The sequence below is a fragment of the Eptatretus burgeri genome, chromosome 2, assembly GCF_056783735.1.
Source record: "Eptatretus burgeri isolate ZD-2024b chromosome 2, Ebu_testis_v1, whole genome shotgun sequence".
In the NCBI taxonomy this organism is placed as follows: Eukaryota; Metazoa; Chordata; class Myxini; order Myxiniformes; family Myxinidae; genus Eptatretus; species Eptatretus burgeri.
The window spans coordinates 103728838-103751337 of record NC_140962.1 but is presented as its reverse complement, the minus strand read 5'-3'; the positions used below and the strand labels follow the sequence as shown (position 1 = coordinate 103751337).

The following is a 22500-nucleotide window of genomic DNA, read 5'->3' as shown; positions in this document are numbered from 1 at the left end:
AGCGAAGAGTGGTGGGCTCTTGATAGAGGAGTCCGAAGTGAAGGCCCGCTGGACCGGTTACAATGAGTGGCTGTACCAGGCTGTTCCACCAGCTGTCGAGTTGGATGTCAGGGGTGTTACTATCCCTCTTGCTGACCCTCCAATAAACTGTGATCCACCTTCGTTTATGGAAACACAGGCTGCAGTGAACCGGATGAAATGGGGTAAATCTCCTTGAATCTGTGGCATCCATGCTGAACTTCTCAAGGCTGGTGGAAATGCTGTACTCATGTCGTTGCATGCAGTTCCGTGTTCTGCCTGGAACACAGGCATCATCCCAACTGACTGGAAGAGGGGCCTTGTTGTCCATCTCTGAAAAGGGAAGGGTGATTGCCAGGACTGCAAAAACCACTGAGTGGTGACACTGCTCTCAATGCCTGGCAACGTCTTCACTCGGATAATTATTGATAGGGTTCACCACCATCTGCCTTTGCAGCAGCATCCAGAGCAGTCAGGCTTTACAGCAAAGACACCAACGATTGACCGTATCCTTGCTCTTCTCATCCTCACCGAACACAGATGAGAGTTTCAGCAGGAGCTGCTTGCAGCCTGTGTTAATCTCTGCAAAGCATTTGATTCAGTGAATCGGGATGCTCTCTGGAGGATTCTTGGTCTTCTTGGGGTGCCACCAAAACTGATCAATCTGATGTCTGAATTACACTCTGGTACTGAGAGTGCTGTAATATGTGGTGATACCATCTCCCAAATATTTCCAGTTGTTACTGGAGTTCGTCAGGGGTGTGTACTGGCCCCCACACTTTTCAGTGCTTGATTGGACTGGATTCTGGGGAGGATGTCGGAGAGAATGCTGCAGTGAATCGTTTGGGAATGTCAAGATCTCTGACCATGAATTTGCAGATGTTGTAGTCATCTTTGCAGAGACTTTGTATATCCTTTTGGGGACCCTGAAGGTGCTGAATGAAGAGTTGTAGCAGCCTGGATTATGGGTTTCCTGGGTCAACAGTAAGATCCAGGCTTTCAATGACATATTGGATGCTGCTATCTTGTCTGTACCTGTTTGTGGTGAGGATGTTGAGGGCACAGAAAGATTCAGTTACCATGGCAGTGATATTCATGTATCTGCTGGCTGTGAGTCGAGGTCAATATACATCTGGGTCAGGCCTGGGGAGTCATGGATTCACTGGATCATGAGGTGTGGCATTGCCGGTACCTGTGCAGGAGGCCAAAGTCCGAGTCTTCACATCCTTGGTGCTTCCAGTCTTGCTCTACGGATGTGAGACTTGGACTCTGACCAGGGATCTGAGACAGAGACTTAATTCCTTTGGTAACAGGTCTCTTCGGAGAATCCTTGGCTATTGCTGATCGTACTTTGTGTCTGACGAGCTGAGAGAAACTCAAATGAGATTTGTTACCTGCATAGTCTGTGAGCGTCAGCTGCAGCTGTATGGACACGTGGCTCATTTTCCTGACGCTGATCCTGCTCACCAGATTCTCTCAGCGAGGACGCCTCGAGAACCGAGGAGGCCAATGGGCTGACCATATGCCTCGTGGTTGCAGCAGGTTGATCAGCATCTACAGTAGACGGGGATGGGCCAGGCATCTTTCTGGGGGGTGGCCAAAAGGAGGCCCTTGGAGAGCAGGCAGAAAGTGGACACAGCGACGCGCTGCTCTGGCGCATGCTCCCATACCTGACCTGACCTGTGGAGTTAAAGCAATCTATGCATGCTTGTATTCGCTTCCTTTTCTTTCTCACCGAAAAGTTTTGGAAAATGTGATGACTAATTGGTCTTTCAGCAAAGCCACGGGTAGGCTCTGCGAGGACACACACACACACACACACGCGCACACACACACACACACACACACACACACACACACACACACACACACACACACACGCACACACACACACACACACACACACACACACACACACACACACACACACACACACACACACACACATCCGAGCTTGATTTGAAATGCTGTTTCGTGGAGTTATGTTTGAAAAACCCTGAAAATGGCTGAAAAAACCCTGAAAAAGAAAAAAACATGTGTAAAAGTTGACCACCACCATCTCTCTCCTCACTTCTGAAAAACACATTCACCATGACATTCTCTGGTCTGAGACGCTTCTGTAGAGGTATTACATGAGTGTATCTACATTGACTGGTTTCATCGTTTAATAATTCACACCGAGACACACACATACATATCATATACAGTGTAATTATAGTTAGTGTGATCCCAATTAAATGACAAGAAGTAAACTATTCTTGAGCTAAGAGTTTTGTGTTTCATTGAGCTCACAAATTATTAACTAATAAGAACATTTACAGCATTGTAAGGACCATTTGTTTTATTTTCTGCATCTGTCCAGTTAACAACTGTTCTTTAGTTCATGATTCAGAGAAGGGTGTTTCAAAAAATGCTTTCTATTATTGTACATTTTCTTTCTCACCAGATATTCATGTGCTTCAGGGTACAGGTTTTTAATTTTTTTTTAATAAATACACATGATTCAGTAATTGGTCCAAAAATAATGTTCATGATCCAAATATATTGTCATGTTTATGGGGTAGTTGCTGATGTGGCCCCACCACACTGAAGCAATATGCTTCGAGGATGGCTGGCTTGAAGCCAACTTAGAGGTAATTGCTTGCTCGAGCAGATGAATAGTCTCATTTATTTCCAAGCGTGAGCTTCTCCCTGGGCTATCTAAATTTTAACCGAACTTAGACACCCCAGGGAGAAGCCAATATCGCCGAAACAAGCGACACACGGATTGTGGTTTGAGGGGGTTGGCCCATGGCTCTAGGCAATCGCGGAACTCCTTGCCATAAGGCCGACCAATAGTGCACCGCGATGCTGTAGCATTGGGAGGGCCCTCCTGTTGGGCTCCCCCCAGGTGACTGGCACCTGCAGTGGCAACATGTCCTGGATGCTGCACTGACTTCGAAAGTAGGGGGGAGGGGGGGGGAGAGAGAGAAAAAGGAGCGAACTTTACCATGTTGCCATGTGTGACCAATATTATTTGCCGTCTCGCGGATCCCCACCTTTCCTTGTCTGACCCTTGCTAGTTCAAAAAGGGATCATTGATGCTGTATTCCATGATGAATAATGCAGCCATCCATCTCCAAATCTCTAGACCAACAATATCTCATGACATGGTGGTAGCAGTGGTAAGCCTGTAATCCCAATTTAGCCACAATTTAGCCCCAGAAAACAGCACACAAATAGCAGATGTATCATGGCGCCATGCATGGATTGAACAGTGCCAACCTCAGGCTGTTCATAAACTATACCCATCTCTACTTTTCTGTGAAGGACCTAGCAGATAACAAACAAACAGACCGTATTCTCATGCCATCAGGAGACGAAGGTCTGAGATGCTAAAGTGAGTGGTGCCTTTAGAGCGACGATGGCACAAGGCCTGCATCTGTGATGCCAGTGATTGTTTGGCAGTGTTGAAGACGAGTTGAAACACCAGACTAACTTCCGAGTAGCTCGTTTCTGACTACCATGACAATAATTTTCTGGCTTCAGGTAGGCACTGCCGAAGCCCCTAGTTTGCACTGTTGGTTCCATAGAGGACGCTCCTTGTTTTCAAAGTTCCTTAAGTCCTCACCTTCTCTTTATTTCACTGTGGGCCTGTGGCACCCCCATCCTGATTATATTTTCCCATTTTATTCCTTTGCACTACTCGACCCTTGGTTTTTGGGCTTTACCTTTCCCCTGTGATATTCATTCAAATTTTTCTTTTTTTAACCTGTGTTCTGATAAAAAAAAAATGCCAGTGACTGCTATTGATCGAACAGATTTAAAGTTTACAACAATATTAACACGTTCGGTGAAAAAAGTCACCTGTATTCAACTTTTATTTCTCTTTTAGGTCATGAACCTGCATACAAACGAAGAAGAAGATTTACAGATGGTGGACATTGGTAAGTGTTACAGTGCAGAATTTGAAGCATTGCATGTTGACATACGTATGTAGTTGGACCTCTATCAGGCACCCTGGTTGTAAAAAAAACACATTCAGAAAATGTTTTAGTCCATACATATTTACTCTGTATTCATGATCCCCATTGCTGGAAAACCCAGACATAAAGAGTGCTTTGTCCTGACAAGTCAAACGCAAACACGAGGTCCTACATTGGAAAGTCATCAAAATGCAGATGAGATTGCCAGAATTCTGCCATGACCTTTCCTGGGAAAGTCACATTTCCAACCTCGCCTCAAAAGCCAGTCGCCGACTGGGAATCCTCCGTCGTGCAAAGTCCTTCCTCGGCCCTCTTGAGCTCCTGACCACTTACAAAGCTTTTGTCCGTAGCCTGATGGAGTACTGCTCTCCCCTCTGGGCTGGTGCTCCTGCCTCCCACCTTTCTCGGCTTCACGCTGTCGAAACCAGGGCATTTAAGATCATCGGCATCTCCCGCAATGAAGCTGAGTCTTTGGGCCTCTCACTCAATCACCGCAGGTTGGTCGGTGGTCTTTCTGTCTTCTACCGACTTCTCTCCAGCCTTGCCCCCCCTGCTCTCTCTGCGATTTGTCCCCACCACATTTCCACAGGGCGCTCAAGGTCCGCCAACAACCCCCTTCTGGTAAAACTACCAAAATCACGAATCACTGCTCATCTTCACTCTTTCATTCCTCTTTTTTCTCGCCTTTGGAATAAACTTCCTCACTCTATTCTTTCCCATTCTTCCCTCCAGGCTTTCAAAACAGCTGTTCACCACCACCTCTTATCTTCCCCCATCCAAATCCTCGATCTTTCCTACCCCCGATAATCCACCCAAGCCCACTTCCTTCAATTCCCCTGCTTTCCTTCCTGAAAGTCCCTGTAATGTCCGTCTTTTCTTCGCCATGTTCCCCGTCCCATCCCCATCCCTCTCCCTTCCACAGTTCACCTAATGTGTCTGTTCCCCACTGTTTTGTCCCTTCCACTCCCACCCCTCTTGTCTCATGCCTCCTTGCTGTGAGTTGTGTGTTAGCTCTCATACGAGCCTCGACCAAGGTATACAAAAAAAAAATTTAATTAATTATGAGAAATATCACAAGAAACAATCATTTTATTATTCCATGCATTTTTGCGTCACCCTGGTGGTGAAATACACCACTCATGAATGCCACCGAGGAAGAGGGATGGAGGCATGGAGCTTGGTGAGGCATGCTTGAACCTGTCCCTTTGAAACAGTCAGGGGAAAAAATGCTCCTGAAGGTTGTTGTCAGATTTCCTTGAAATCGTCTGCATAGATTCCAAGAAGAAGATGCAAGTATTTGTAGACAGACAGACGGATGACGCGCCATCCCTTAAACTCCCTGGAACGACTTTACAGGTGAGCTAAGAACCATTTCTGGGAATATTATAACAAATGACGTACAGTTGGAAACCGTCTGTGGCTCAGCGACGATCCTGAAGAAAGCCCTCGGTACAAAACTTTGAGAACAGAAAACTTCACAGCTTGGTCCATGAATCGTGACCCCATTCCCGAAATGAAGGTGGATGCTTTGAGCCCACCCTGGGAGGACTCCATTACACATTCTGAAACCCACACATGCAGATACCAATCAACAACAATAACACACACACACACACACACACACACACACACACACACACACACACACACACACACACACACACACACACACACGTTTGGCCGACATCAGTAATTTTTCTGGAATCGGCAGGTTGGAGTCAGTTTGATACAACCCAGAAACCTTGAGTGGCGAAACGATGTTACATTTGTATAGACGTTTCTGGGAGATATTCACAAACATTAATCTTTATAAACAGCTGTGTGTGATTGGTGGAAAAAAAAATTGGTCAGTAATTTAGAAAACACATTAACACGGCAAACGGCTCAGAAATCGGGTGTTATCAAATATATTTTGGTTTGAAACTCACAAAGAGAAACATTTAACGTTCGTAAAGCAAATCCGATAACTAGATGCTTTATAAACAGGTGTGAGGACGAAGGAAAACCTGAAAGAACCTCCATAAGATACGGGATGAAACTTTACCACCACGACACCTGTAACAGGTCATGTCCACACACCCGCGGAGGGTCCGTACAGATCCAAATCTACCCCTATGTACCACGTCCGTGCGTGCGGTGTACGTACCTCCACCATGGAGTCACTGTCGACTGCACATCCCGATGAGGACACGAACTGTACTGTGCAGCTCGTGGTAAGGGGGCTTAAGCACTCCAACGGAACGCCTGGCTTGGCAAGCGATTACCAATTACCGTCGATACAACGATGCACCCGGAAACGAACATGGAATATCCGAATTGAACAAATTAACACTTTTTGGGGAGAGTCGGAACTGCTAATCTTTTCAAATCTGGAGCTTACATCCAGGCCAAAAAAAACATGGCGGCTTCAGACCCCAGCTTGGTTACCAAGGAAACGCCTTGAAACCCCAGAGAGTGAGGTGGCCGAGGATCGCCTGATGAACGATATAATTAAATAAGGCCGTTAATTATCTTCACAAGGAGTGTTTAAATTCATCCAAACACCCAATTTTCACTCCTACACTTCCTTGAAATTTTCTTAGTGTGCAAAGTTTCAGGCTGCAAGGTTTTATAGTTTTGGAGTTAGAGAGGAGACACACACACACACACACACACACACACACACACACACACACACACACACACACACACACACACTCACACACACTCACACACACACACACACACACACACACACACACACACACTGACACCGACACACACGCATATGCACACACACACATACTAACACACTGACACACACACACACTACCTTTTATTAGCATAGATTCATATGCACCCGACGGCTGCTTGGCTGCATTGTTTTCTGAGGGTGTGGCTGTTCCACCGATGCAAATCCCCCTGTTACTCGTAATCTGATACTCATTTTGTTGACATCAGAAGGATGACAGGCTGACTCAACCTGCCTGGTGTTAATTCAATGAATAGACAGGGCTTGAACTCAAGACCCTAAGATCTTAAGCATCTTAAGCCAACCACATTAACCATTTAGCAAACACCAGGTTTTACACTGCACTGTACTGTATATATATATATATATATATATATATATATATATATATATATATATATATATATATATATATATATATATATATATATATATATATATATATATATATATATATATATATATATATATATATATATATATATATATATATATATATATATATATATATATCTCCTGGTGTTGGCACAGTGGTTAGGGCAGCGGCTTGGGATCCAAAAGTTCCTGAGTTCAAGCCCCGTTGGGCCACTGAATGAATACACCAGGGGGTTGACTCAGCCTGTCATCCTTCCGAGGTCGGCAAAATGAGTACCAGTGTACTGGGCCGGTGTATACCCCGGTAAAAATAGGTGTACCATATCCCTGTGTCGTAAGAGGCGACCAGGGTTGCGTCAGGAAGGGCTTCCGGCATAAAGCATGTGCCAAATCACTATGCGGATCATACGGATGATCCGCTGTGGCAACCCCGAAAGGGAGCAGCCGAAAGAAGAAGATATATATATATCTATCTATCTCTCTCTCTCTCTCTCTCTCTCTCTCTCTCTCTCTCTCTCTCTCTCTCTCTCTCTCTCTCTCTCTCTCTCTCTCTCTCTCTCTCTCTCTCTCTCTCTCTCTCTCTCTCTCTCTCTCTCTCTCTCTCTCTCTCTCTCTCTCTCTCTCTCTCTCTCTCTCTCTCTCTCTCTCTCTCTCTCTCTCTCTCTCTCTCTCTCTCTCTCTCTCTCTCTCTCTCTCTCTCTCTCTCTCTCTCTATTCACTCAACACATCAAAAAGGAAAGATGCTAACTTGACAAAATCAAATTGGCTCTGTTCCTCATGACGTGCAACATGGGAACAGCTGCAAGAATATAACAATCACTGTTTGTTTTATACTTCGGTTTACAAGTTCCAATTTCACCCCTTAATGTTTGTCTTCGACTTGTAATCACAAACTCCAGTCACAATGTATAAACTAGTTTTATTACATTTATTTTGACCTTTTTACATTAAAATTACTCCACCTTTAAATTGTTAAATAAAGAGCCCATTCTGATCACTCATTCTTGATTTACCTGATTTGTTTAGCTGCTTGCAGAATTGAAGCACAATCCATTTCATCAAATATATAAGGCTTATATTTATTATCTCTACATCTGATATACACCCCAGTATATGCTTTCAGTCTGCAAGCATACCCCACTCACACATGCAATGCTCTTTCTAACTACACGGACTGACTGATTGACTGACGAACCGACCGACTCACCCATACAAATGTTTAATACTTTATTGGTGGGCTAGAAGCTGAAGTTTTGCACACTGATGGAACTCAAGGCCACAATTCCAGAAAAACCACAAAACTTTTCATCAATGATCTCTCCAACTCTCTGGAAAATCCTCTATATCTCTTTGCTGATGACTCCACCCTCTGCCGCATCATCTGTCATCCATCATATCGGCAAGCAGCAGCTTCTTCGCTCACTGCTGATCTGGGTAAAATCACAAACTGGTCCAACACGTGGAACATGTCTTTCAATCCGGACAAATCTCACACTCTAACTATGTCTCTTCGAAAGAACCGTTTGGAGCCCCCCCCCCCCCCCATTGGCTTTCTCAACAGTGCTCTGGAAGAAGTCCTTTCTTTCAAGCTTCTGGGTCTCACTATCTGCCATGACCTTTCCGGGGAAAGCCACATTTCAAACCTCGCCTCGAAAGCCATTCGCCGACTGGGAATCCTCGGTTGTGCAAAGTCCTTCCTCAGCCCACCTGAGCTCCTGATCACTTACAAAGCTTTCATCCACAGCCTGATGGAGTACTGCTCTCCCCTCTGGATTGGTGCTCCTGCATCTCACCTTTCTCGACTTCACGCTGTAGAAACCAAGGCATTTCAGATCATTGGCACCTCCCACGATGAGGCTGTCTTTGGGCCTCTCACTCTCTCACCGCAAGCAGGTCAGTGGTCTTTCTGTCTTCAACCGTCTCCTCTCTGGTCTCACCCCCCCCCCCCCGTCCGCCAACAACCCCCTTCTAGTAAAACTACCAAAATCACGAATCACTGCTCACCTTCACTCTTTTTCCCCACATTTGGAATAAACTCCCTCACTCTTTTAAATCCGATTCTTCCTTCCAGGCCTTCACAACAGCAGTTCATCACCACCTCTTCTCATCCCCCATCCAAATCCTCGATCTTTTCTACCCCCGTCAATCCACCCAAAACCCATCTCCTTCAAATTCCCTGCTTTCCTTCCTGACAGTCCCTGTAATGTCCATCTTGTGTACCCCGTGTTCCTGCCTCATCCCTCTCCCTTCCAAAGATCTAATGTCTCTGTTCCCCACAGTTTTGTCCTTCCCACTCCCACCCCTCTTGTCTCTTGCCCCTTGCTGTGCATTGTGTGTTCACTCTCACACGAGCCTCGACAAGGTGTACCAAAAAATAACTGCCTGCAAATGCTCACCCCCATTTACTTGTTCCTCGTTTTTTCCTGCCTGTGGAACCAACTTCCATGTTCTCTTCAATCTCTTTCTTCCATCCAGGTCTTTAAACCCTTTGCCTAATTAACCCAGAATCACTTCAGGAGCAAATTATTTGTTTGAAAGGTTACAAAATAATGTAATAGGTTTCACCTGTATGTAATCAGTGGGTTGACTTAAAAATTGATCTCCCCCACTTATCGAAGGAGTATTAAGGGACAACGCACCTGGTCAACCAACAAGGCAAACATGAAGATCAAGGAGCTTTCCAAAGAAGTCGGACATAAAGTGGTGGAGAAGCATCGTTCAGGAGAGGGTTATAAGAAGATTTCAAAGTCACTCATTATCCCTTTGAGTACGTACAGTGAAATCCATCATTAAGAAGTGGAAGACATATACTATCCAGACTCTACCCAGATCAGGTCACCTCTCCAAACTCAGCATCCAGGCAAGCAGGAGACTGATGTCACTGTAAATTCAGCAAAGACTTTGAAAGATCTGCAAGGCTCTATGTCCGAGATGGGGGTCAGTGTTCATCAATCAACAATATCCCATTCCCTTCACAAAGGTGGCCTTGACGGACAGGTGATAAGAAAGAAGCCATTACTGAAAAAGATATCTCAAAGCTCGAATGGAGTTTGCAAAAAGCATGTTAATGATACTGCAGGCATGTGGAGAAACATTTTGTAGTCAAATGAGACAAAAATTGAACTTTTTGGTCTAAATTCAAGGCGTTTCGTGTAGCGCAAGCCTAATACTGCATATCATCCAATCAACACCATTCATACTGTTAAACATGGTGGTGGCAGCATCATGTCGTGGAGCTGCTTTTCATCAGCATGACTGGCAAGCTTGTCAGGATAGAAGGGACAACAGATGGTGCAAAGTACAGGAGAACGCTTGATGAAAACCTGCTTGAGTTGGCCATGAATCTGAAATTGGGTAGGAGATTCACATTTCAGCAGGACAATGATCTGAAGCACAAAGCTAAAGCCACACTGGAGTGGCTGAATAATAATAAGGAAATGAATGTTCTTGAGTGGCCCAAAGTCCTGACTTGAACTCAATTGAACCTTTATGGCTGGACTTGAAGATTGCAGTCCATCGACGGTCTCATCAAACTCGGCAGAACGAGAGCAATTTTCACGTGAAGAAAGGATAAAGATTTCACCATCTCACTGTGTAAAGCTGGTAGAGACCCTACCCACAAAGACTCATAGCAGTCATTGCTGCAAAAGGTACTTCCACCAACTACTGACCCAAGAGGGTGAATACTTTTACAACCATTGAATTTTGATTTGTTCATGTTTTTTTCAGCTATTCCTGACATGTAACCTCCTTCAACTATAACAGTTTAATTTTATATCTTCAGTTATTAATAAAAAATTTCCTTTGGAAAAATTGTTTACATAATTTGCAAGTCATCTAAATGTGGCATCATTGGAAGGAGTGAATACTTTTACAGACCACTGCAGATGGATACCTATAAGAATTGGGGACAGAGCTCATTGGCAGGACTGCTGCAGTTAGACCAAATGGCATTATTTCTCATTCATTGATTTGATGAATTACCTTTTTCCTTTCTCCTTCACTGACTTCACAACCAATGGTCCTTGAGCCAAATGCCATACAATTATCTTTTGGACCAGGCCAATCAATGGTGTATTTGAACAACCAGAGGGGTGCACCTGGTGACATCATACGAGAGATGGTTTTGAGCTGAGGTTCTGAAGAGAAAGATCAGTTGAGAGCGTGGATTCTCTTCACCGAGGTCCATATTAAGTTTGAGCTGAGAACCAGGAGAGTATGAGGAGTGTGTGTTGTCTTTCCTAACCAGACCTCCTCGCCAGAGCATCGCCGGGGGCTCCTTGGAGAAGGAGGAACCGGTCTAATGAGCCTGGGTACGCCAATACGGAGTTCGCCCAGACTGGCCAGTGATTCACCTTGTGGCACACATTGTGTGGGGGAATTGCAGCCTGTTCCTCCCATCCAATCTAGGCAAGGACGCCTTCCTCAGCTCAACCAGGCCGAGACCAACCCTTTGATTTATTTTATCCCCTCCTCACACCTTTTTCCCCCTTCTGAGTGCCCGACATCTGAGTGGGCTGTTGTCAATAAGGGAAGGTTAAATTTAAATAGATTATCCTGATGCTTTCATAGTTTTCAGTGAGATTTATTTTTCGATTACGATGTCTTCTTCTTCTTCATATATCTGTTGCTGTTGGTGGTGTTTCTTATGTTTCCTTCCCTCGTTTATTTATCAACATTTTCATTAAACATTATTATTTATTATTCATGTTCATTCCTAGGATCGATCACTTACTCTGTGCATGAGTTAATTGCCAGCAGGCAGACAGCAGAGATGGGGTTTAGTAAATTGTACACGAGTAAATCTGTGCACTAAGTAAATTATACACATCCTGTATATATTTGAATGTCACTATGTCATTTGCTTCTCATTGATTTTCTTGGAATGCCTTTCCTGGCTCATTCATATCAAAGTTACAATCGTTTTTTTATAAATATTGCGGACACAGTAGCTGGCTGAAAAGATATCAGATAGGGAGATCGCATCCTGTAAAATGACTACAACCAACTCATCGAAATTATTTTATTCTTCTGTCTATATAAGTGCCCTAAGATTAATGGAGAAGCTTGTATATGTACATCACATAAGGGACAAAGAGATTTGCCATCCTGTGCACTTTTACATGAATTACAAGGACATTATTAGACAACAGATGAATCAACATAATATATGGATGAAATTTTCTCCTGGGATCCCAATATTATGAGTAGATACTCAGATGAGTAAACGAAACAGGAAAACACAAATGCAATCTGTGGTTTAAAAGAAATGATCTCTCATGTAATTTTTGCATCCGCTTATGTCACATGATACTGTACTTGAAACCACCGAAACAACGTTGCAACCGAAACCTACATGAAGTAAAACCCTACCGAAACACAGTTGCTGTTTTGGTTGTCAAGCAAACAAGACCAAATATTTCAACCATGGATTCCAGGAAGTTAAGGAAGCAGACGGCATGGGAAGGAAACATGAGTGGAAACTGAACACCATTCTACCAAAAAATAATCTGATGGCTTTGAGGAAGGCAAGAAAACACCAACATAGGCTGCATGAACACTGGATCAGATTGATGGCACCGGCTTCATACTGAGCCTGCCAGCAGAACATACCCCTGGAAAACCTTTTCATCTCGCACCATCTTCTCCTCTTTGCGGCTGTTCCATTTGACCTTATTCGTTGTTCCATCAATGAGACGAGCCTTTGAACAAGCTTGCACCAGACGATTCTCAAACCTCGGCCTGTGCACACTGCCCTTCACATCAAGGGCTCCCCCCTCATGGGCCTTCCTGTTGCAGAGCCTGGTTGAAAGGTTCTTGACGCAATTCTTTTGACCTACATTCGTGTAAACCGGACGTGTGAATATCCGTTTCACTTTCACACTTGGTGAAGAGGATGCAATTAATGCACAGATATAATAAATGTAGTTGCTCATTCATTTCAGGTTTTTTTTTTTTTCTTTTCTTTATTGTGTCTCACGACTGATAATATTATGACATTCAAGGTTATCAAGAAAACCATCAAAGTATATGCAAAAGAAAACAATGCCAATTTTACTTGCAATTGTCCACCTTCTCTACATACCTTTTCATCCAGTGATGCTTTTAAAAACTTTATGTGAAATGGTCAACAGATTGCTAATAAATATATGACAAACAGAACCAGGACAATATTAAACATGAGCATACATTTGGAGGGATTACAAGAACAGCCGTAAATGATAGTCAAGTGAACAAAGTAAGCCTACTTTGGATTCAAACTTGGAAGCCCAAAATCAGGAGCTTCATGTGCTCAAATAAGCATAACAAACAGCGAGGCCAAGCAAATCCTATTGTCCATAAAGCATGGATCTCCTGGGACCATGATCTCACTGAGTAAAAAAGGGGGGCAGACAACTGCAGATTTTACCTCAATTTATGCCAGTCTCAGCCTGATGAGGCTTTAGGTTTTCCAAACTGTATTGTATATTAAAATAACTTTTCAATGGTGCATCCAACTACTGCAATGTCCATCTTTAAATATAATATACCCCCCCCCCCCCCCAGCTGTTGTGCACATGTCGTATATCTTCTCATGCTGCTTGCAATGTAACATTGCCTAAAAAAATAGGTCTATAAAGTTTTGCAATGACTGATATGTATCAGGTAAATTTACTTGTCAGTACATGAAGAAATTGCTGCATAACTCTGAACCACATTTCAACACTACACCTATACCTCCACCCAACTATTCATTGCTTGTGCTCATTGTTATGGGAAAATATATGAGTCCAAAGAAACAGTCCCTCAAACAACACATTCGACTTCGATTGATAGCAGAGTACAGAGAAATAACAGATGTGCAAAGTTTAATAAACAAACTTACTCCAATGCTATTTAATAAGGTTACATTGTGCTGAGATTTGTAATTCAGAAAAAACCTACTTTAATTCTTTTTACGACAACAGCTTAAATGCAAATAAGATGGAAAAGTTGGAAATGGGTCAGGACATAAAGTAAGAAATGCACTGAAATGGCTCTGCATGAAAATAATTTCATTTGTGTCCATATATATATATATATATATATATATATATATATATATATATATATATATATATATATATTTTTTTTTTTTTTTTTTTTTTTTTATTGTTGCAGGCCAGGGGTCGGGTGAGAAGACAACTAGGTGGGGGAAGCTATCACGGCTCCCACCAGACTCCCCGGAATTGTAGGCCGTCGCACACGGATAATTCCATGATGCAGCAGGTCGCTTAACCGACCGTGGGTGCCAATAACTCAACCACGTGACCTAGGGTTCTCCCGTCTATGGGTTAATTGGGTTACCTAATGAATCACGTGATTTAATTGCCGGGGGACATGCCCTCGATACGCCTTGTCCGAACCAGATCACTTTACCGGATCGGATGCAGCCAAGCGATACTGCCAAGGATGTACCGGCTAAAAGGAAGGGATCGTTGGGAATAAAGTCCTGGTGAAGCTAGGATTCGGACCATGCTGGATCAATGAGAGAAACCACAAAAATGAGCTGGGAACCTTCCTAATAATGATTTATTACAATGGGCGAGGAAAGGGTATGTGGTACGATCAAGATTTATTGGGGTGTTTTGTACAGAGATAGGGGAGAGAGGTGTGGTGCAGCAAATAAACAAGCAACTTACAAAAGCGGACACAAAGCAGACAATGTGAAAATAATAACAACAACGATCCTCTGCAGTCCCACTTAAGCAGACAGCCGCCAGGAAACAGACACACACACACACACACACACACACGCAGACACAGAAAACCCCGATGAAGAGAAAGCATTGAAACAAGGAGGGAGGGGAGTTGAGGCTACGATCTCGGTACTTTTGCACTTGAATGCACGACGCGGCACCAGTACGTTTCGGGGGGCTGCTCCGTGGTGCGGTACCTGACAGCTGGCGCGTCGTCTCTGGCTTCAGCAGCGCGTATGGAGACCGTGTTTGTGAAGGAGGGGCCTGAGTGGAGAAGGAGCGGAGTCCAGAGTGCATGGATGGAATGGTAGGCAGGACCAGGTAGGCGGGTGGGGTCGACGTCATGTGGGCGTAGACGAGGAGGCGGAGTCCAGGCAAGTAGATGAGAGCGAGGCGAGAGAGGCGGAGTCCAGGCAGCAGGAGGCGAGTCATGCAGAGAGATGAGGGTGAGGTGAGAGAGAGAGAGGTGGAGGGACCGCTCCAACCTTTATAGGACTTGCAGCACGGGGCAGAGGGCCACCCCGAAGTGAAGCGTCATTACCTGAATCGGGCACTCCGATAGGCCCCGACACCTCACACGGCCCACTACCGTTGGCTGGAAACCGCACCACTTCGTTTCCGGAAAGGTCATCTCAGACAGTGAATATATTCCGCTCCGACCCCACAACATGACACGAATCGCCCACACCAAAATTGGCGCAAGAATCGTCCCACAAAAACTCCCGGGCCGTGCCCTGGCGACCGGCCGAGGGTCTTGCATGCCCGCCCGGGCGTCCGACAAGCACCGATCAACGTGCCTGCTTCACGCGCGTCAACGTGGCCCACATACCCTGGCTCGATCGCAGCTTCGCTGGCCATAGAGACGATAAGAGGTTCACCATCCGTGGGGAATCCATTGCTGCCAGCAAGGGCCGAAGATACCTTGTTACGGATAAATCCATGCATGTTTCATGAGCGGCGTACGTGTCTGCCTTCAAGCATATTCTATACAGTGCGAGTGGTTCGGCCATAACGCACGTGGCCAGCACCCACGTCCGCATGATTCTGCTCGCGTGTGCGAGGGGCGAACACCAATATGTGTCAAACATTTGGTTGAAAAGGAATGCGCCGTTTCTTACGTCGCACACTCGTATCCTGCCCAACGTGGAGTGGAGTCGCCTTTATCGGCCTCCGTACGCGTTTCGTGTAGCATGAGCGTCGTGCTGGCTGTGTTTCCTGTGCTGTGAAAAACACCATTCGTGCAGCCTCTTAAGAGATATTCATTCGTATGCCTTTTTAATGCAACCAGTAATCTTCCCCAGATCATCGGAAGCTCGAGTCGATAATCCCGCACTGCACGCCTGTTGTCCCGCAAGACAAAAGGAAAGGGACTATCTACACGTATATTAATGGAATAACTGTCTTGGGACCACTATCTGTTGGATGCATGCAGTTCCGAGAACCACAACAATATATATATATATATATATATATATATATATATATATATATATATATATATATATATATATATATATATATATATATATATATATATATATATATATATATATTTATATACACACACGAGGTCCATATAAAAAGTAACGAGACTGACTCCACAGAAATTTTATTCCAAAAAATATATTGAAATCACAGCTTGTCCCCTTCAAAATAGCTTTCCTCCAGTCTCACACACTTGCCCATCCTCTTCTTCCACACTTCAATGCACCCCAGGAAGGCTTATTCTGGAATCCTCCGGAGTTCTGTCGTCACGGCCCTTTTGATGGCCTCCACATCAGGAAATCGGGTCCCCTTGATCACCCCCTTGAGCTTGCGGAATAGGAAAAAAATCACAAGGGGCCAAGTCTGGCGAATACGGGGGCGGCTCCAGAGTTGGCACGTTCCTCTCCACCAGAAACTGTCGGATGCTCAGGACACTGTGAAAAGGGGCATTGTCATGGTGGAGCACCCAGGCGTTGTTCTCCCACAGATCCCCCCTCTTGTCCCAGACTGATCTCATGAGGTGCCGGCGGATCTCCTTGCACAGGTATTGATTCACTGTTTGACCCTATGGTAGAAACTCGAAGTGGATGATGCCCTTGATGTCAAAGAACGCGATGAGCATCACCTTGACCTTTGACTTCGACATCCTTGCCTTCTATGGTCTTGGTGGTGCCAGACTTTTCCACTGACGACTCTGCCGTTTGGTCTCGGGATCGTATTCGAATATCCACGATTCATCGCCAGTAATGACTCTCCTGAGTCGGTCTGGATCGTCCTCGAGGCGCTCGATAATGCCTTGACAGACAGTGACTCTTTGCTGTCTGATCCTCGGACAACAGCTTAGGGGCCATGTTTGCGCACACCTTGAAAAATTTCGAGATTTTCAGTGATGATGCTCCAGACAGTGTCCTTGTTGATGGAAGGTTCCTCAGCAATCATCCGCACCATGAGTCGACAATCTGCGCGCACCATCTGCTTCACACGCTCAATGTTGTCTGGCATTCTGCTCGTTGAAGGTCTTCCAGACCGTGGATCATCTTCAACTTCCTCCCGTCCCTCTTTGAACCTCTTGTGCCATTCAAATGCACGTGTATGTGACATCGTTTCTTCCCCCATAGACTTGCTGGAGCATTGCGAAGGATTCGGAAGGTGTTTTGCACAGATTGGCTCTCTGCTCACAACTCATTGCGCGACGACTCAGACTAGACAACGTGTAAAGCACGACCTGTAAAAAAAAATCACACAAGGAGCGCAGTCAGCCATCATCCATCCATCCATTGGGACCATACTCTGTGCAGAGCGTTGGTGCTGTTTAAGCAGTCTCCTTGGCTATTGGGCACAATCCTGGACGGGTCGCCACTACGACACAGTATACCAGCATGGTGGCACTCATTTTGCCGACCTCGGAAGGATGATAGGCCAAGTTAACCCCACCTGGTATTGATTCAACAGCTGAGTGGGATTAAGGATGACAGGCCGAATTAACCCCACCTGGTATTAACTCAATCGCTGAGCGGGATTTAAACTTAGGACCCAAGGATCCCAAGCCCGCCACCCGAGTCAACCATCACCAATCATATATATTGCTGGAATGTTGCAAAAGACTGACGCAACCCGTTCATTCAAGTTGTGGAAGTGGAGCATACAGCAGGCTCAGTCCCGTTACCTTTTAGACGGACCTCGTGTACATATATATATATATATATATATATATATATATATATATATATATATATATATATATATATATATATATATATATATATATATATATTGTTGTGGTTGAGGAAATTCGCAAACCACCATTCAGGTCCCATAGGTGAGATATCTCTGTAAGCATATGTGTAGTTAGCCCAAACCCGTTGTTTAGGGGGAATAAATGTCATTCATTCGGGCTGCGACCCTTCAAGATAGCCGTTTTTCTGTTCTATCTTTATTTTGAGCCAACCACGTCTCAACAGCCATCACACAACAACCACCAACCGCAACGCCGCTTCACAACAACAACAACAACAACAACAACAACAACGCCAACAGCCACGACCTTTACCGTCACATCTCGCTCTCGCAACCATCGCATCACCGCCATTCCCGCGCCGCTTGTGGGCACCGATCCTGGACTCGTACAGGGCGCGCACCGAGCAGCGGGTGCAAAAAGCGGCCTTTCCGAGAAATCGGATCAAGAATGATTCACGTCCACTTCTGTTCCGTCCTATCAGCGAGCGTGGGGCGATTTGGCCCCGCCTCCAGGCGCGTCGGAGTATAATCGATATATGCAGATTCGAGGATCAGGAATGATTCACGCCCACTTTTCCTCTGTCCAATGGGCGAGCGTGGCTCCGCCCCCGAGCCGATCCTGATCCAAAAATCTGCATATGGTTTCTCCTGTCGCACTATAAAGCGCCGAGCGCGGGGCGAATCGAGGAAGATTTGTCGGGGTCCGGAGAGTCTGGAGAAGCCAAGGAGCTTTGTGGAGGTCTGCGCTCGTGTCAGAGTCGGGGAGCTGCGGAGAGGGGAGGCCGGGAACGCGGTCGAGGTCGCAGTGGAGTCGCTCGTCGCGGGACCCAAGCCAGCCAGATATCCTCTTTCCCCCGAGCATCAACAACCCCCCCCTGTTTCCCCCCGCGCTGAGATAGTGTGAGAAGGGGGCCCCGTTCCCACCCCATTCCAGGCAGTGCCAGCGAGGCCCGCGGAGTCGGGGCGCCGCCGCCATTTTGCGGCTCATCACCAGACGGGTAGGCTCGACGCGGTCTCGGCCCCAGGCCCGTCTGGCCCCTTATCGTTGAGGGTGGCCCCTTTTTTTTCTTTTGCTTTGGAGTATATGTGTTGTCGGCGCCGTCTGTGAAGTAAAACTGTGTAAGTGTTGCCGTGTGCTCGCGTAGCCGGTAGTAGATCTGCATTGTGTTTCTTTTGTTGCAATTGCTTTTGGTGCGTAATTGTTGTTTCTTCTTTTGTTACATTTGCTTTTGGTGCATAATTGTGGTAATTGTATATGTGTGCTTTCCGTTTGCCGCGGAATAAATGTGCTTTATGTTGAACTGTTTCTCCCGTTTCGCTTCGTCTTTTCTCTAATTGAATCTCCATCTTACTTCACGTGAAGGGTTGGTCGTGGGCTACATACGCCCGATAATTAATCGGAACCGTCGAGGTTGACGATAACACCGCTCGGTTATCCCGATAGTACGGAACGGGTCGCTTAAAGTGGCCCGTGTCCGAAGTCGACCTGCGGCGAGGTGCGATCGCCCGGTCTACCCTCCGTGTGGGTACTTAGGTAGGTCGAATTTGGCGAACAACCCTATCCCACGCGGGGGGCCGATTGGCACGATCGTGGTGAGGTCGAAAGGCCCACCCGTGACTAGTTCCCGGCGTTAGTCCGAGAGGGTCACGACGGGATTGTCCGTCCGGTGGGCGACGTGCCGAGATTCGAGTTACGTGGCCGCCCGCACGCCGGCGGGCGCGAATCCGCAACAATATTGTTGTGGTTGAGGAAATTCGCAAACCACCATTCAGGTCCCGTAGGTGAGATATCTCTGTAAGTATATGTGTAGTTAGCCCCAAACCCGTTGTTTAGAGGGAATAAATGTCATTCATTCGGGCTGCGACCCTTTAAGATAGCCGTTTTTCTGTTCTATCTTTATTTTGAGCCAACCACGTCTCAACCGCCATTTTGCAGCTCATCACCAGACGGGTAGGCACGGCGCGGTCTCGGCCCCAGGCCCGTCTGCCCCCTTGTAGTTGAGGGTGGCCCCTTTTTCTTTTGCTTTGAGTATATGTGTTGTCGGCGCCGTCTGTAAAGTAAAACTGTGTAAGTGTTGCCGTGTGCTCGCGTAGTCGGTAGTAGATCTGCATTGTTTCTTTTGTTACATTTGCTTTTGGTGCATAATTGTTGTGTTCTTTTTGTTACATTTGCTTTTGGTGCATAATTGTTGTAATTGTATATGTGTGCTTTCCGTTTTCCGCGGAATAAATGTGCCTTATGTTGAACTGTTTTTCCCGTTTCGCTTCGTCTTTTCCTTAATTGAATCTCCATCTTACTTCACGTAAAGGGTTGGTCGTGGGCTAAATACGCCCAATAACTAATCGGAACCGTCGAGGTTGACGATAACACCGCTCGGTTATCCCGATAGTACGGAACGGGTCGCTTAAAGTGGCCCGTGTCCGAAGTCAACCTGCGGCGAGGTGCGATCGCCCGGTCTACCCTCCGTGTGGGTACTTAGGTAGGTCGAATTTGGCGAACAACCCTATCCCACGCGGGGGGCCGATTGGCACGATCGTGGTGAGGCCGAAAGGCCCACCCGTGACTAGTTCCCGGCGTTAGTCCGAGAGGGTCACGACGGAATTGTCCGTCCGGTGGGCGACGTGCCGCGATTCGAGTTACGTGGCCGCTCGCACGCCGGCGGGCGCGAATCCACAACAATATATATGAAAATATATTACACCAGCAAATACCACCCATCACTTCACTGATTTTAAAAACACACCCTTTAAAAACCCGAAGCAACCCATATTCCCCCTGTTTGCATGTCTACATACCTCTTCATGTTTAGAGCAAACTGACCTCCAGATTGGGACATGAACTTTGTGCATAATACCGTTATCTACTGTACAACTCTCGCCAAGTGGCTTTAGCACTCAAGCACTCCAACAAAACGGTTGACAAGGAACGGCTGTCTTGGCAAGTGATCTCAAGCCGATTGGTAATGGGACATACACGCAAAAAAACCAAATGAACAACACTGTTTTCTTAACATTTTCAGATTTCACTCCAGATTTCAACAATTATTCAGTCCATATGATTCGATCCTCAACACAGCAATTATATTTCAATTATATACTTCAATTAGTCTGTGAGAGTGCAGTACATTGAGATAGTCTATACCTCCTTTCAAAATTTTCACCTTTTATTACCTTTTGTTATCTATCAACTTTTGCCCTCCCTCCCCCCCCCAAAGATCACCAGCAAAGATAACAACACCCTTTCCAATAATTGGTGTCATGCTGATCATGTTTAGGAAGTCTGGATGTAATCGGCCTAGAACTGTAGGAGGAGTGACACAACACACACACACACACACACACACACACACACACACACACACACACACGCACGCACACACACGCACACACACACACACACACACACACACACACACACACACACACACACACACACACACACACACACACGCACACACACACACACACACCCAGATGGAATTCCCAGCTTCTGGCTAAAGCAACAAGATACTCTCCACTATCACTACACTCGAACATTCAACAAACTTATCCAAGAGGAAAAGGTAATGGATGAGCGGCTCATACAAGGTAACACCTTCTTCATCCCAAATCAAAAGAAAGCCAAGTACAGTACTACAGTACCTCCCAAATATGGGCCAATAACGTGTCTATGATCATACAAACGTCGAACGGGAATCATCACAGAAATTATGTACCACCACTTAACATAACATGGAGGTCGAGAGGCAGAGCAAAAAGTGGAATCAAGAGAGGATGCTAGAGAACAATAGACCATTTACTGCTGATCAAGGCCACATTATAAAACTGTAAAATGAGAAGAACCAAATTGTCCACAGCCTGGACAGACTATAAAAAAGCTTTTGATAGTATCCCACATTCATGGATGATAAAATGCATGCAGGTATACAAGAAGAACCCCAAATAATCAAACTGATTGAGAAAGCAATACAACTCTGGAACACCACATTGATATTACAGCACTCGGAAGGAAATATTGAAATACCATACGTCGCAGGATCTTCCAGGGTGATAGCCTTTCCCCACTCCTGTTTTGCCAAACTCTGGACCCACTGAGCAACCTCATTAATGAGCAAGGACATGGATATATTCTGACATTCAATAAAAGAACGTCCAAAGAAACAGGAAAGGTGACACATCTCCTGTACATGGATAATTTAAAGCTCTTCACACTGAATGACAAAAAATTGGAAGGACAACTGAAATGAGTTACACGGTACTCTGACGACATTCAAATGAACTTGGTCTCCCAAGAATGTACCTGCCATGACGAGGAAGAGGTAGTGGCCTTATGGAACTCAACCAAGTGCACAGAGTGACAACTGTGGGGTTGGTTGAGCACATGAAATTTCAACAGACTACAAAATCACATTTGTATGTAAACACAAAGACAGCAAGCTAGAAACCCACCTTGCAAAAATTCCCCAAAATA

General features: G+C 45.5%; 1 protein-coding gene and 1 long non-coding RNA gene across 15 annotated transcripts in view; one reads left to right on the top strand and one right to left on the bottom strand.

The window, feature by feature from the left end:
* Positions 1-22500, bottom strand: part of LOC147032712 (uncharacterized) — a 230003-nt gene that overhangs the window by 100962 nt on the left and 106541 nt on the right. For 2 of the 11 annotated variants that reach the window (XM_085870561.1, XM_085870562.1), the window contains exon 1: positions 12703-14116. The exons of 6 other annotated variants lie outside the window; for them this stretch is intronic. In XM_085870561.1, the coding sequence (XP_085726687.1) occupies positions 12703-13025 (323 nt within the window). In that variant the 5' untranslated portion in view covers positions 13026-14116. Of the gene's footprint in view, positions 1-5384; positions 5560-6129; positions 6475-6795; positions 6983-12702; positions 14117-22500 lie in introns of those variants that run through there. 3 more of the 11 variants (XR_015055302.1, XR_015055299.1, XR_015055304.1) reach the window with 3 other exon arrangements.
* Positions 1-22500, top strand: part of LOC147032715 (uncharacterized) — an 81738-nt gene that overhangs the window by 51354 nt on the left and 7884 nt on the right. For all 4 annotated transcript variants that reach the window (XR_015055306.1, XR_015055307.1, XR_015055308.1 and 1 more), the window contains one exon: positions 3893-3944. This is a non-coding gene — a long non-coding RNA (uncharacterized LOC147032715). The remainder of the gene's footprint in view (positions 1-3892; positions 3945-22500) is intronic.